The sequence below is a fragment of the Hyla sarda genome, chromosome 12 (genome assembly GCF_029499605.1).
Source record: "Hyla sarda isolate aHylSar1 chromosome 12, aHylSar1.hap1, whole genome shotgun sequence".
Lineage (NCBI taxonomy): Eukaryota > Metazoa > Chordata > Amphibia > Anura > Hylidae > Hyla > Hyla sarda.
The window spans coordinates 54,412,398-54,429,473 of NC_079200.1; the positions used below are offsets into that span (position 1 = coordinate 54,412,398).

A 17,076-nucleotide genomic window follows, 5' to 3' on the forward strand; every position below is an offset into this window, starting at 1 on the left:
TATTTTGTGATTTTTCTTTTATGCATTTGCATCTGTTTAATGTAATTGTATGCTGCTGTCACAGAAAGAGTTAACTTTATTTCTGTAGAAGATGCATAGGAAATCACATGTGAACTTTGGCCGAACAGGGCCTTCTGCCCTTCTCCACCCACGTCTGATCAGACAGGGATGATTTAGTTATTTAGTCTAGAGTTGGTAGAGGTTGAGGCAAGACCTCTGCTGTGTGATCTGTTCCTCACCACATGGAGACCGGCCCAAAGACCCAGTTCCAACAATTCTTATCTCTGAGCGACATCACTAGGATACCACCAACCAGGTCATCAGTCCAGTCAAGCCTAAGCTTCGGGGAGAACAGAAGAGTCTCACAGCCCCAAAGCCAAACCACGGATAAAGTGTGTGAAGATCCTCCAGCCACTCCTGTCCACTAAAGTCCACCCTGGCGGTAAGCACCCATTTGGATTCCAAATTGTAAGGCAGCGCAAGGCAGTCATAGCTCCCAAGTCAAGTATAATTCAGTCGAGTCTGATACAGTCAAGTCTAGTCATGCCAAGGCTCGCAAAGTAAAGTCTGTCCAAGTAAAGTCTAGTCAAGTATAAATCACATCTCATTAAAGTCCCAAAGTGCCAGTTAATGCAACTATGGTTTCCTACTGCATCCTTTTGTCAAATTATACTACTACTGAACTGTTTGTACCATCTGTCTGCAATTGTTCAAGTAAAATTTCAAATGGTTTCCCTAACCTTGCACTGGAGGTATTCTTTACCCGGCACTTGGCACCAGCAACCGCTGTTACGCCTAGCGCTCCGGGTCCCCGCTCCTCCCCGGAGCGCTCACGGCGTCTTTCTCCCTGCAGCTCCCCGGTCGGTCCCGCTGACCGGGAGCGCTGCACTGTCATGGCCGTTGGGGATGCGATTCGCACAGCGGGACGCGCCCGCTCGCGAATCGCATCCCAGGTCACTTACCCGTTCCCGTCCCCTGCTGTCATGTGCTGGCGCGCGCGGCTCCGCTCTCTAGGGCGCGCGCGCGCCAGCTCCCTGAGACTTAAAGGGCCAGTGCACCAATGATTGGTGCCTGGCCCAATTAGCTTAATTGGCTTCCACCTGCTCCCTGGCTATATCTGGTCTCCTCCCTTGCACTCCCTTGCCGGATCTTGTTGCCCTTGTGCCTAGTGAAAGCGTTTTGTGTGTCTAAAGCCTGTGTACCAGAACTTCTGCTATCCACCCTGACTACGAACCTTGCCGCCTGCCCCCGACCTTCTGCTACGTCCGACCTTGCTTCTGTCTACTCCCTTGTACCTCGCCTATCATCAGCAGTCAGAGAGGTGAGCCGTTGCTAGTGGATACGACCTGGTCACTACCGCCGCAGCAAGACCATCCCGCTTTGCGGCGGGCTCTGGTGAAAACCAGTAGTGACTTAGAACCGGTCCACTAGCGCGGTCCTCGCCAATCCCTCTCTGGCACAGAGGATCCACTACCTGCCAGCCGGCATCGTGACAGTAGATCCGGCCATGGATCCCGCTGAGGTCCCTCTGCCTTATATCTCTGATATCACCACGGTGGTCGCCCAGCAATCCCGACAGATCGCCCATCTAACCCACCAGCTGTCGGAAGTGTCCACCATTGTGCACCAACTTCAGCAGCAATCATCTCCTCCGCCAGCTCCTGCACCCCTTCCGCAGCGAGTGGCCACTCCTAGCCTCCGCCTGTCCTTGCCGGACAAATTTAATGGGGACTCTAAGTTTTGCCGTGGCTTTCTTTCGCAATGTTCCCTGCACATGGAGATGATGTCGGACCAGTTTCCTACTGAAAGGTCTAAGGTGGCTTTCGTAGTCAGCCTTCTGTCTGGAAAAGCCCTGTCATGGGCCACACCGCTCTGGGACCGCAATGACCCCGTCACTGCCTCTGTACACTCCTTCTTCTCGGAAATTCGAAGTGTCTTTGAGGAACCTGCCCGAGCCTCTTCTGCTGAGACTGCCCTGCTGAACCTGGTCCAGGGTAATTCTTCCGTTGGCGAGTACGCCATACAATTCCGTACTCTTGCTTCTGAACTATCCTGGAATAATGAGGCCCTCTGCGCGACCTTTAAAAAAGGCCTATCCAGCAACATTAAAGATGTTCTGGCCGCACGAGAAACTCCTGCTAACCTGCATGAACTCATTCATCTAGCCACTCGCATTGACATGCGTTTTTCTGAGAGACATCAAGAGCTCCGCCAGGAAAAAGACTTAGATCTCTGGACACCTCTCCCACAGTCTCCACTGCAATCTGCGCCTAGGCCTCCCACCGAGGAGGCCATGCAAGTGGATCGGTCTCGCCTGACCCTGGAAGAGAGGAATCGCCGTAAGGAAGAGAATCTTTGTCTGTACTGTGCCAGTACCGAACATTTTTTGGTGGATTGCCCTATCCGTCCTCCACGTCTGGGAAACGCACGCTCGCACCCAGCTCTCGTGGGTGTGGCGTCTCTTGATGCTAAGTCGGCTTCTCCACGTCTCACGGTGCCTGTACGGATTTCTACTTCAGCCAGCTCTTCCCTCTCAGCCGTGGCCTGCCTGGACTCTGGTGCCTCTGGGAATTTTATTCGGGAGTCCTTGGTGAATAAATTCCGCATTCCGGTGACCCGTTTTGTCAAGCCACTCCACATTTCCGCGGTCAACGGAGCCAGGTTGGATTGCACCGTGCGTTACCGCACGGAGCCCCTCCTAATGTGCATCGGACCTCATCACGAGAAAATTGAATTTTTGGTCCTTCCCAATTGCACTTCCGAAATTCTCCTTGGACTACCCTGGCTTCAACACCATTCCCCAACCCTGGACTGGTCCACTGGGGAGATCAAGAGTTGGGGTCCCTCTTGTTCCAAGGACTGCCTTAAACCGGTTCCCAGTACTCCCTGCCGTGACCCTGTGGTTCCTCCTGTATCCGGTCCCCCTAAGGTCGTTAGGGACTCTGCCTGCCACAGGAAATGCCTCTCCCCCCCTCCCAGTCCCATCAGGCAAGCCTCTGTGTCCCCTCATGGCTCCCGTCCTTGTGTCTCCCTGCCCCGTGCCAAGCTTCACCCTCTGCCCTCCCTCCCCATTCCTACTCCTGCTGTACTGCCTGCCATTGAGGAAACCATCCATTCCTTCCCGGTGTCCTCATCCCAGGGGAGGCAGTCACCGGACAAAAAAAAGGGGAGACCTAAGGGGGGGGGTACTGTTACGCCTAGCGCTCCGGGTCCCCGCTCCTCCCCGGAGCGCTCACGGCGTCTTTCTCCCTGCAGCTCCCCGGTCGGTCCCGCTGACCGGGAGCGCTGCACTGTCATGGCCGTTGGGGATGCGATTCGCACAGCGGGACGCGCCCGCTCGCGAATCGCATCCCAGGTCACTTACCCGTTCCCGTCCCCTGCTGTCATGTGCTGGCGCGCGCGGCTCCGCTCTCTAGGGCGCGCGCGCGCCAGCTCCCTGAGACTTAAAGGGCCAGTGCACCAATGATTGGTGCCTGGCCCAATTAGCTTAATTGGCTTCCACCTGCTCCCTGGCTATATCTGGTCTCCTCCCTTGCACTCCCTTGCCGGATCTTGTTGCCCTTGTGCCTAGTGAAAGCGTTTTGTGTGTCTAAAGCCTGTGTACCAGAACTTCTGCTATCCACCCTGACTACGAACCTTGCCGCCTGCCCCCGACCTTCTGCTACGTCCGACCTTGCTTCTGTCTACTCCCTTGTACCTCGCCTATCATCAGCAGTCAGAGAGGTGAGCCGTTGCTAGTGGATACGACCTGGTCACTACCGCCGCAGCAAGACCATCCCGCTTTGCGGCGGGCTCTGGTGAAAACCAGTAGTGACTTAGAACCGGTCCACTAGCGCGGTCCTCGCCAATCCCTCTCTGGCACAGAGGATCCACTACCTGCCAGCCGGCATCGTGACAACCGCTTTACCTTGGAGTGTGGTTAACATTCCTGGCGTCACGAACATTTACCTCAGTCACACCACCCTACAGTCTATATACACGCCATTAGCCCACCACCACAGTATTGCCAAACTAATGAGACTTTACCTGTGCAGAATGCTGGAGGAATGCCAATGCAGAGTAAATACTGGAGAGTCATAATACTGGCTATGAAGCAGCAGTAGTTTGGCCAGACTTCTGCAATAGTCTTTCTCCGACGCAAATATAGCAAGTACAGCAGCCAGCCAGCATGCAAGGCTGCATAAAAATCCATTCGCTGGCCAATAACATTTACTGCAATCACAAAACAAACCTAAAAGAAAAAAAAAGTTTATCATAGATATCTTTTACCACATTATTAATAAAGCCTTTAATTGTACCTGTCATATCATAGGACAAATTATGCTTCTATATGTTACTCACTAGGTCATGCAGATGCTTTCTTTACATGGTTATGTGTCTAGCTTCTGTATGTGACGCCCAAATCCCTCCGTTCTGCTGCTCACTTACTCTGACATCAACTGGCTCAGGAAAGAGCATGTCCAAAGCAAGCACTGAGCTCACTCACTAAGCATTGACTTCCTCCCTGAGTCTGCTGTGCTGGGTCTCTTTATCCAATTACTGCAGGCTGCTTTCTAACCCCCTCCTCTCTGTTTTCAGACAGGAGTCTAATAAGACAGGGGTGAGCACTGAGAAGTGCTAGTCCCGGACTCACTTACTGGACTTTGGGAATCACTTAGGGAATCAGTCAGCTTTTTTGGATGCAAGAGTTACAAAGACCTTTGGATAGCCATTAAAGGGGTACTCTGGTGAAAAACATCTTATCCCATAAGATGTCTCATCGCGGGGGTCTGATCTTGATCTCCGGGCACACAGTGGCAGCAGTGTCCGGAAGTTTGGAGTTTCCATATTCGTGACGTCACGCCATGCCCCCTTCATTCATGTCTATAGGAGGGGGCATGATGTCTAGTATGCAGCCGTCATGCCTCCTCCCAAAGACATGAATGGAGGGGTGTGGCGGCTGTAGTCACCAGTCATCCAGCATGGAGCGGAGTTCGCCTCGTGCACGGATGACCGGGGTGCTGCTCCGGAGTTCATGCGGGTCCCCAGCAGTGGGACCCCCGCGATCAGACATTGTATCCCCTATCCGAAGGATAGGGATAACATGTTTTTCGCCGGAGTACCCCTTTAAGGTTGTTCCACACCTCCTTGCTCGCCCTTACCTTCCAGCCTCTCCTTGATTGATTGATGTACAGGATCCCATTTGTTAGTCAAGGGGGGTCCAGGAGGTATGGGTGAGTGAGGAGGCGTGCCAGGCTGCGGCCCTTTAACAGCCCACGTCGACCTTCTTGGCACATGACTAAGAAACTAAAAGACAACCCACATTAGCTCCAGGAAAGCTAGTGCTAACTTTTACACCCTGACAGCTATCTAATTGTGTCTGCAGCTATTAGCAGCAAAAAGAGTGGTCAGATTCTCTTTAGAAAGGCAAATGTAGAAAAGATGGCAGCCATAATATGCTTTCTTGTTACTGTCAACATTTTCACTTTTTGTCATCTGTGTCTAAATACTCTTAAAGTGAACCTGTCGTGTTAAAAATGCAGTCTAATCTGCAGGCATCATGTTATAGAACAGGAGGAGCTGAGCAGCTTGGTGTGTAGTTTTGGCGGAAAAGTTCCAGGATAACTTCTCATTTATTACTCTTTGCTCATTCTGGGCTAAGTAGTCATGTGGGCGGTTCACAGGTGTCTGTATAAGTGTGCATGTAGAGAGCTGTCAATCACTGAGTAGGGCTGCCCACTTGACTACTTATCCCAGAATGAGCAGAGGTTTACATGAATAAATGATAAGTTATCCTGGAACTTTCCCCATAAAACTTTATATATCAATCTGCTCAGCTCCTCTTGCTCTGTAATATAATGTCTGCAGAATGGATTTCATTTTTAACATGACAGCTTCCCTTTATTAGTATCCTAATACTAACCTCAAGACCAAATTTGTAGAAGAAATAATTGACAAAATATTTAAAACAGTCGACAAGACCATAATCAAGATGCAGGCGGGTGATGTTGTCAAAAATGCTTCCAGTGATGGGGGTAGTGAGCTTGTTGTGGACACGATAATAGAGCTGGTGTCGATACACAGTTGACTCGATAGCCATCAGAGCAAGAACAGTCAGATGGTTCTGTAGAGAAGGAAATGCAATCAAATATTAGTAAAGTAGACTTTTATATAGAATGAATTCATATACCATACTTACCTCAGCACGTCCTGAGTACTTATGGAAAACATTGGTCACTCACATGTAATAGAGGAGTAAGGATAAGGAGTCTAGGTGGATGTGGAGAAATATTGAACCAGGAGTTACCTGGAGGCAGGGTAGAACACTATCTGCACATTTTCTTAGTCCTCCACACCACAGAGCTGGGTCTACAGGGGCAATATATAGTATAGATTTCTGTAGCAGCTCTTTTGAGATTGGGCTGTAGAGAGTTCCATTGTGGTACATGCCCTGAAATGAAAAGGAAAGGCACATTTAAATTAAAAAAATGATATGAACCACCAAAACTGGAAAACGTTAGCAGAGCCAGATCTAAAATGAAAGGAGAGGATATCAAATGTACAACATAAACCAGCCCTTGTATCAGTAATGGTTGCATGGAAAAAGGTCACTGCAGTTTTTGGAGCCCAAACCCAGAAGTGGATCTAACAGGAAGGAGATGTAGTTTATTGCTGAATATTCCTCACTTCTGGCTTTGGGTCTAAGAACTGGAAAAAAAAAAAAAACTGCTTCAATACGGCAGCATTTTTCCCAAAAATATTGTGGATGATTCCCCTGCGCTCCCTCCTCCGCCCACCACAGAATCGCCTTTGTTCAAAAAGGGACAGACCTCAGTGCAATTGGAAGAAAACTCCAGTGGTTTGACAAACTTAAGCTGATACATCATTTTGCAGATGACCATGACACAGGACCACACCGTGGAGATGTTTGAAGCGTATGGACGGAGGTATGAGTATGGCAAGGCAAACACCCAAGGCATGTAGAAGAGGCAGTTCATCAGAGATACCTGGGAATACAAAACAAGTACTGAGGCGTCACTATTCATTGGCAATAATAAATCTTCGGAACATAACCTGGATCAGAAGACATTCTATAGCACCGGAGTCCCAAACCATTCTACCTATGCAGATATTTCAGAAAACCATTACTCATGCATCCAAATTCCTAATTGTTACTTAAAGGGGTATTCCAAATCAACATTACGTGTCCCTTATATCCAGGGTAAGTGATAAGTAAGAGATCTATGGGAGCTACAGGAGGTAGGTGAGCATTCTACTCTGCTAGGTATGGCAGCTCTAAAGACAATGAATGAAGCTATGGTGGGCACACACAGTTTGTAACCCTATTCATAACAAAGGCCCGGGGGCCCCATTTCAGAGAGCCACAGGGGGTTGCAACATTTACAACCCCACAATATGACACATATGAAGTCATTTTTTACTCAGAATATCACTTTAATAGGCCTGATTCCTGATTATCACAGTTATATAAAAGTATATTACAGTGATAATGAGAATCATTCAGCTCTATATCATTCTCAGGGTTGCGGACATGGGCAGATAGATGATAGGGAGATAAAACGGATTAAAAAAATGATAACTGTCTCTTGGCTGATGGTTGTTTGCAAAGTTACTAAATCATCTTTTCCTTATTCTTATTCAAAAGTCATAGAGCCCGGGCTGAGCTGCTGCATGCATACCTCCTCCCTCCCCCACCCTGCCCCTCTATGCATAATTAATGTAAATGTTTGGCTTTCAGCACTGAGCCCTGTACATTAATCATGCTGGAAAGGGATGGGTTAGGTAGGGAAGAGGCATGTATGCTGCAGCCCTATCAGGAGGTGGGAGCGCTGGGCCAAACAGCTGTGACAGTGACGCTCACATATCCCAGCAGTGGGAGTTAGTTTTTAAACTGCTTTGTTACTCTGTCCAATGCCCGCAATAGTGGTTTAAGCCCTGTTCCATGTATCTACTGTGACCTGACCTGATTATCCTGACATCAGCTTGTGATGTGACTATTTCTTTGCCTGTTGACTTTGTACTTCGTTGCTCTCTATATTTGACCCTTGCTTACCTGGATTTTGTCTCTGGTTTGCGATTTTGTATTTTCTCTGCCCTTTTGTTACTGATCTGGCCTGTCTGACTTCCCTGACACTCTGAAAAGTCAGCTATCACCCGCCAAGGGCAATTGCACTATAGAGCGCAGTCTCTGTGTTTATTGTTCTATGCTTCTAAACAATCCTTAGGGTAATGGTAACACGTATCGCATCCGCATCAAATTTCACTCTACAGATGCGCCGATGACCATCCCTAGAGTGAACCTCCTGATCTGCCCGTGTCCTTCATGTACGCTCATAGCAGCAATCCGCTGCTACGAGCAGACACACAGGGATCTGAAAGTCTGTAGTAAACTGTGAGAGCATGCGCAGCTTACTCACAGACATCACAGTCGGTCCCCCTGCTCCCTGAGCTAGGCCGAGAGCGGCCGGGATGTCTGAGAGTACACTGGGCATGCACGACAGTTGGACTCCCAGATACGCAAGACACACGGGCACAGCAGGGAGCTCACTCTGGGGACGGCCATCAGAGCATCCGCAGCATGAAATACGCTGCGGATGTGCTACGTGTGACCCTACCCTAAAAGTGAATTTGTCACCTAGATTTTTTTTTTACAATTTAAACCAAATACTATATTCTTTACAGCAAGCATCATGGACTGAAGCAGACACTATTCACTTATAAGAGTTTTCTAGGCATGGCCTGTGACTTGTGCAGAGGTCATTGGGTAGAGAGGGGGCGGGTGGCTGGGCTCTATTATGAATGGTGTGATTCACTGTTATCTATATACTGGGGTCACCTTTCACTGTAATCCTGTCTGCAATGATAATTAAAAGAATGTTGAAGTGTGATCTGTACAGAAAAGGAAGTGTCAGCATATTATTAGGCCTAATGTCCAGAATGAAAACTGCAAGATGTTTGGATTATTTTATAATATAATGGAAAATAAGAAAAGAATACCACCAGAAATTTTACAGAAAAACTTGATTTAAACAATAGGCCATTTTTTGATGACACACTCCCTTTAAATACCTCTTGGAGTGTGATCCAGATGACCATCATGGAGACGATCTTGATGATATGCAATTCCAGTAGTCTCCACAGAAGCACTTGGACATCGTGAATAAAATTTAGCAGTGTCAGCAGCAAAGACGTTAGCTTGTCAATCACTAACATCCATGGATTTTTATCTGGAAATAGACAAAATATTTCAGTTTGCCGTCTGAAGATTTGGGTACCAAACAAAGTCTACTATTGACTTAGTTCACTCAATTTCCCAAACATATACTTTTATTTTGAAGAACTCATATGCATGGTCTGCTACTCTTTTAAAACCTGCAAAATAAGTGTATATCCAGGAAATGGCCCGAATGTAGTGACTAGTGCACTGTGTCCAGTCCATCAAATTCAATCCAATGTATACTTCTGACATACTGCCTGAACCCAGCATGAACGCAGCCCTACTACTCTAACATATGATTATATTTTTGTAAGGCTGGCTTCTGCTTTAAAATTCAGTTCGGAAATTCCGGTGCAGCACAGTTTTATTGCTGTCAATGGGATTCCACAGTGCACACTACAGAATTTCAGCACCAGAGCTTTTATGCCACTAAAACTCCTCCACCGAAAGAATGAACTTCATTCTTTCGGCAGAATACTGCACGGAATAGATACAGTCTGTGGGACTGGCAATGTCCCAGCGCCCATTAGGAAACAGTATATCAGAGAATAAAGCATTACCTTTAAGTCATTAATATGTATTAGATTGGTTCATTTCTGAAATATTGCTAAGATTGCTGTTTCCTAAAATGAGCCACCTGGATTCTGTGTTAAAGGGGTTGTGCGCTGCCCTGCCTTTAGGAGCTCCGCTCGCAGCGTCCGGAAGTTCATTACTCCGAACGCTGTGTGCGGGCTTCCGTGTTCGCGGCTGCCCCCTCGTGACGTCACGCCCGCCCCCTCGTGACGTCGCGCCCCCTTCCCATAGACTTTCGTTGAGGGGCCGGGCGTGACGTCACGAGGGGCCGGGCGTGAACACGGAAGCCCGCACACAGCGTTCAGAGTAATGAACTTCCGGAAGGCAGGGCAGCGCACAACCCCTTTAAGCATCTATAAATGACCCTTATTATACTGATAAAGTTCTATGTATTACCAGAAGCCTGTGGATCCTCCTCTGTCGTATCTCCATCCTCCGTAATGTTATCAATTTTTTCCAGTGTGCACTGACTTGAACTTTTCTTTTTATCAGTATCTAAACTATAGAAGAACATGAACTCATCAATATTACATGTAATTGTTTATACCCATATACATGAGACAGCACACTATTCGGTATACATGGAGTTTACACATTTTTTATTTTTACTTATTTGCAATATTTTCCCTAATTGGTCTTTGTCTGTTAGCTGGACTGCCTCTGTAGTCATCTCGCTTTCATATGTAGCATTAATTCTATACTTAAAGAGTACCTGTCACCAAACTAAACTTTTAATATATTGTTCCTTATGTTATTATGACACTTTACTAGTTACTTGCTGTTAAAATTCTCAACCTTTATATGTTTTTAATGTGATTGAAAAAACAACCACTAGGTGGCTCTGTTCTATTACCAAACAGTTAATTTGGTCTCCACCCGGACTTGCAGAAGTCCAAACTCAGGAAGTGCAGGCGGGGCATGGTGAGGCACAGCTCTCACAGGCTTCAGTGATTTTAGAGCAGGAGGGGTGATAGGAGTAGTTAGACAATATAATGTGAGTTAGTTTAGAAAATATGGTTTGATGACAGGTGCTCTTTAAAAGGGTTCAGTGTAGGGGTTATGGCCTGAGACTTAACTGCATGGAAGTGCTGCATGCGTGCTACTGCTCTGAGGTGCACATTCTTCATATTTTATATCTCAATGGAGGTCCCCAGTGCCCCCTAAAATTAACTGGGCATCCTTTACTCCTCCTAATGAGCAAGTTGAGATCTCCTGCGTTTAGGTCAGAACCGGATTCCATCTCTGATGTTTGCGGTCTGCATCCCAGGACAACTGACAGCTGTTTCCTTTCTAGCACTGTCGCCCTTTTGCTCCACTGGAGACCGATCTACAGAATGCCACCATCCCCTGCCTGGTGCAGCCGTCCTCTTGTACCGCAGGAGACTGTTGTGTGGTGTCCCGGTGCCAACAAAACCTGTCTTCTTGACCTGTCAGGTGGATGTCACCTATTGTGTCTGCTCCGGGCCCACTTCTCTGGTTTAAATTTGTTATTATTACCTTGCAATGTATTGTCAATGCACATATGTATATGCTTTATTGTGCCCTAATGGGTTTATCTGTTTGTGCAGGAGGATCACATGCTTGCTTTAGCCAACCAGAGCTGCTGTCCTGCCTCCCCCAAGTCTGCTAGACTGGGAGGAGTTAGTCTAGACCTCTGTTGTGGACCTGTACCTGTACCTCACCACTAACTAAAATGTTCCAGAGCTACAGCACCCTTCACAGGATCCCTCCATCAGGTCAACCAGCAAGTCAGCAGAAAGTCTGTTGTGGGGAGTAGAGCCAAGAGAGCCCGCGGACCCCATTAGCAAAGAAGAGGATTACAGGAGATAGAAAGCCTCTGGCAACTCCGGTCCATAAGTCTACAGTTTTCACCTGGTGGTAAGCTCTTATTCCAGATACCTATGTGGAGAGTAGAGTCAGTGTCTGTCAGCTCCCGAGTCTCATATAAGTTAAACAACCCAATTCAGAAGAGTCCGAACATAATTCAGCAAGCAAGAAGCTAGTTAGTCAGCAAGGACTACAAGTTCTATAGTGCCCTGAAACAACTGTGATCCCTGCAGCAAACTTTGTACTTCTGTTGAACTCTACCTGTAATTTTTTTGCAAGTTCCTAAGTAAAATTCAGTAGTTTCTCTATCCTTCATCTGTGGTTGGTATTAGCACAGCACTTGGCCCAGGAAGCCACTGCGTCTTGGAGCGATGAGGTCAATGCTACCCTGACATCAAAAACTGTTAGTTGTTATTTCTACACCATGCACCTACTAAAACACGACATCTTAGGCTAATTTCACACTGCTGTTATGACACGGCAGTGTGATGGGCGTCGGGGAACCCGGGGGAGAATTTTGGGAGAAAAAAAATACTGCAAGTGCCGTCTTTTTCTCCCGCTACAAAACAATGATGCCCGACGGACCCCCATTGACTATAATAGGATCCATCAGGACCCGTTGTTGCCCGTTGTGCCCCATCCAGATAACGGCCGTTAAAGTAAAAAAAAAATACAACTTAATGGCTGAGAACTTAACGGCCGTTCTCCACGGGGCGTAACTGCAGTGTGAAAGTAGCCTTAGCCTGACCTTACACAGTTGCATAGCACATTGTTTTCTCCTTCCCAGCACTGTCACCCTCCTGTACTGCTGGAGCCTGCTTCACAGCACACTGTTTTTTAGTGCACCGCTACTCACTAGAAACTCTGGATGGCTTCCACAAGGCCCCAATTCTTCAGTGACCCCTTCTCTGTCCTGGGTGCATCCTGCTCAACATCGGGTGTGGTAGGCTTAGGCCTGGATTCGCAGGCTTTTGTCTCCCCCCTTCTCTTCGGCCCTTGAAACCACAAGATACACTGCTCCACATTGCCGGTGATGATCTGCACTCACTGGGACAAAGTGGAATTGCCACCTGCTGACCTCATCTGCTCTCCCCTAGAACTTTCACTAGAGAAAGAATGGAGTATCTCTACACTACAGGGCACTGACATGTACACTACACTGATACTTGTCTCATGGAATGTGGTGGGTCTTAACACTCTGATTAAACAGAATAAGGTGCTTACCCATCTTATGTGGCATTTTCCCAGGAAATGTACTGGAAGCAAATGACCACCTCAAATTGAGTCAGGAGACTGATGTGCCTCCATAGCACCCTGAAGTCCATTATTTCTCTATGTAATGTAGGGTACATTCTGAGGCTGAAATATTGGACATCCTCTCTAAATACTACAAGAACCTCTATTGTGTCCCTCCCACATATACATTGGCTATTAGCACTTTTTGGACTTTGTTTTCCTCCCCAATCTCACGACAGATTAAAAACAGTTTCTAGAGTGAGACCTCACTAAGGAGGATTTATAGCAGGTTATTGCAAGCTCTTCTGCCAAAACCCTACCTTACTACACTCTACAATCACTTACAAGCATTTAAAGACTTAATTACCGTCCCAACCTTTGCAGAGGCCCACAGTATTCTTTGGCTCAAACCTAATAAAGACTCCATCCTCCCTCAGTCCTGTGGGCCAACAGCCCTTTCTACAATTTTAGCACCCCGCCTTCATACTATCTTACCCTCTATTCTCTCAGATGTCCAGCAGGGCTTGGTTCTGAATCACTTTTCTGTCCAAAACATACAGACAGCTGTGGCAGTCATGGTCTCCCCACGGGACAAATCAAGACCCGCATCCATGCTTCTTAGCTTAAATGCAGAAAAAGCCTTTTATAGGGTCTCCTGGTATTTATTTTTTTACAATCTTACTGGACAGGAATTTTGGCACATTAAATTCACTTTCTATATACACCATCTGAATGACCAGGCCCACACTGTGCTGACAATCAATAGGAGAAATACCCATCCCATATTCTGGGGCACTTGTCAGGAATGCCCATTATCCTGTTCTCTTTAATTTGTCCATTGACCCCATAATTCATTGTATCAAGGGTATCCTGTTATTAAAATAGCCACTTTTGTGGATGATATCCTCCACATAATTTTGTGTGGAGGTTCTAACAAAAGATTAGCTGACTTAAATCATTGGACCCATGAAGAACTTTGTTAGTCACTCTGGTGAAGAATCTCAAATTCTTTAGACATTATAAAGCTAAGGGCATTTGTTCACCATTTAAACTTATTAGGCCTCTCATCCAAATCTCCATTGTCATTTCAAATGCTACGTGACAAACATGACCCACTGACTGTTCCCTTTATTGCATATTTTCAAGCTTGGCATTTTATCACTACCTACACCAGTACCCTCTCTTCCGCTGAATGGGACACAGAGTTTTACTCCTTTATGACATGCCCCACACCCTGTGGGGACAAATATCGCTATTCTACAAGTATTTACAATCTCTGTTTAATTATAATTCCACTCATAATTTCCCTCTGCCTGGCTCCCCGTGTTCCCCACTTCAGACATTAAAAACGTACTTAATATCCTAAATAATCACTGAAGACCCTTCCTTCAACTAGATTTACAGAAATGACTCTCCGGACCTTCAGTGGACATGCATATCACTACTCATAGGACACAAAATAGGCATTTATCCCACGGATTCTTGTCTTTTGCTGTGGTTTCTGCTTCTAAGCACCTCCTGCTCTCATTTGAACATGTAAGAGATCACTGGAAGTGATCAGCAGCAGGTAGGTACATTATTTTCTTCTCCCACCAAACCATTTTAAGTATAAAATTAATGCTCCCTTTAAAGGGGTACTCCGCCCCTAGACATCTTATCCCCTATCCAAAGGATAGGGGATAAGATGTCAGATCGCCGGGGTCCCCTCCCATAGACTAGCATTGAGGGGGCGGGGCGTGACATCACATGGGGGCGGAGTCATGACGTCGCGATCTTCCGTCCCCGTGGTCGGGAGGAATTAGCCAGAGAACCTCCAGCGCTTCCGGAAGCAGTTACAGGTGGGTGTAGCATGCTATATTGCGGGGGTCCCCAGCGGCGCGATCCCGGCGATCTGACATCTTATCCCCTATCCTTTGGATAGGGGATAAGATGTCTAGGAGCAGAGTACCCCTTTAAGGATCTGTTTATATCTGATAAATGGGAACACACAGTGATGTCCTGATGGACCCTTTTGACTTATAATGGGGCCTGTTGTATTCTGCACATATCTTTATAGCTTAGCTAGTCTTCAAGGGTCCTTAGCAGGGGAGCTTCCCCTATCAACTCAGAATTACAATGTATATGTTAAAACACCTTTAAAAGTGCTACATTTGTTTGCAAAGATGTTTAACTTTTGCATTCTTGGAAAAACAGATTAATATGTGAACCCAAAAAAGTGTATAATTTAACTATTACACATTTTGCTTTATAGAAAGTATTATACAGTACATAATAAAACTAAAGGACTCTTAAATTGAGCCTTTTGTTGCAGGAGTTTCTGGGGAGAATTGTTGGTTAGTTCCTTACGTGGTCTTCAGATTGCTAAGGTTTCCTTTTATCCTGTAAAGTGAAAACACAGAAAATGAGATTTCTCTTATAGAGAACTTAGCTATAGGTAAATAAGTGAAAAGTGGGAATAAAGGGCAGTAAGGGTAGAGAACATTTTTGTGTTGGCGGGTAGGGTATACGTCAGTTGTCTCCCTAATGGGTAGCTCCACTGTATCGCTATGACAGATGCTACATAAGGGTATTTATAAAAGAGAAAATTCAACTCTGTGCCCATAGTGCAGTACACTTGTTACAAGGGTGTGACTATTCCTTCCTAGCTGTAAGGCCATGTTCACACGTCCAGAATTTCTGTGCAGAAATCCACATTGGAAATCCGCCAGAGATTCCAGAACAGCAGAGTCCCATTGTATTCAATGGGCACACAAGGCAGAATTTCCACCCAGATGTATCTGGCACAGAAATTCCAAATTATTTTCTGCGGACACCGCATGTCATGACGTGTATGAGACAGCGCATTCCCATGCGGTCTTAGCGCCGGCATGTCAGCGCCGGCAATACAATGGGACTCCAGAATGCTGCTCCAGAAACTCCGGTGGAAATCTATTTCTACTAAAATGTTTCACTTTTGCTGGATTTACACTGCTTGGGCGGGGTGACGCAGCGTGGTGTGAAAGGAATGTGGCATCTCCCTGCATTAAATGTGCTACAATCTACAACAAAAACTTACATATGCATAAGATATCTACATACAGAAATGATGGCAAAGGGTAACAAGTAAGGCTAAATAAAAAAATCTCTCTTAAATAAACAATTATAAAAAATAAAAAAAACAATACATGGGTATATATTAAATAAAGATTACTATGATATATGCCAAAATATGATGAATCAATGGATAAATATAATACCAAGCTATCACAATTTATTATACTCTCATGGCAGCATACCCTTATTGCAGGTGAATACTAATCATAGTATATTCAAAACCATGGCAATATCAGTAGACCAATGTGAGCCAGTACTCTCATGTACACCTCTCAATAAATCCGGCGTCAGTAGGAGGGGTAGCAATTTACTTAAAACCATATTATGCATATGCCGTTCTTGGTAACTTCCCCTCCGAAATATTTACTTTAAAGATTTTAAAATGAAAATGTATGTCATACGTAAAATTAGAAAACAATAGGACATGCCACAGAGCCTCTGTAGTAAGGGGCCTCTTTTTATGTTTATTTGGCCCGGGCCTCTGACAGCAGTACCGCTAGTACTGCCCTGATGGCGGCTCTGTCTCCAATGGGTTGCTGCTCTGATTCTGCTGTGTTCCGGGATGGTCCTAGGTTGCTTTAAAGCACAGAGTGAGCAGTGAATGGAAGATGACAAGGATGTTAGACATTGCAAGCTAATTTTATTGAAATAAGCACCTTGGATTGTCTATCCTCCTTGTCAGCATCCATACATTGCGCAGTCTGAGCCTTGATATTATACTTTTTTTTCACTACTCAATGGAATAGCCGAGAGGTCTGCGCTATTTCATCAAGCAGAAAGACTGAAGCCCTGATAGAAAACACTGAATTAGAGTCCAAATTTACACGTTTTGGCTTCTATCGGTTAATTGGTGTTTATGAATACATACAGTTGGTGACTATGCGTTGGGAGTCTAAGGCTAAGTTCACACTGCCATTGTGCTCCTCCCTGTTCTGGGTTCATTTTTTATTTTATTTTTTTACACCAAATGACACAAGTGACACTACCATTTTCCAACGGATCCCATTTATTTGAGTTGAGTGGGAAAAAAATTGTTTATGTAGTATTTTTCTCTCTCAACTCCCACATGCTCGATGGACTGACAGACGGAACTTCCTTTACCGGAGCACATTGGCAGTGTGAACAAGCCC

General features: G+C 46.1%; 1 protein-coding gene across 4 annotated transcripts in view; it reads right to left on the reverse strand.

Moving 5' to 3' along the window:
* LOC130296360 (piezo-type mechanosensitive ion channel component 2-like) overlaps positions 1-17,076 on the reverse strand; it is a 141,678-nt gene that overhangs the window by 67,780 nt on the left and 56,822 nt on the right. For all 4 annotated transcript variants that reach the window (XM_056547795.1, XM_056547794.1, XM_056547796.1 and 1 more), the window contains 7 exons: positions 15,200-15,232; positions 10,187-10,290; positions 9,070-9,227; positions 6,810-6,986; positions 6,287-6,430; positions 5,903-6,103; positions 4,027-4,231 (listed from right to left, as the gene is read on the reverse strand). In XM_056547795.1, coding sequence (XP_056403770.1) covers positions 4,027-4,231; positions 5,903-6,103; positions 6,287-6,430; positions 6,810-6,986; positions 9,070-9,227; positions 10,187-10,290; positions 15,200-15,232 — 1,022 coding nt within the window. The remainder of the gene's footprint in view (positions 1-4,026; positions 4,232-5,902; positions 6,104-6,286; positions 6,431-6,809; positions 6,987-9,069; positions 9,228-10,186; positions 10,291-15,199; positions 15,233-17,076) is intronic.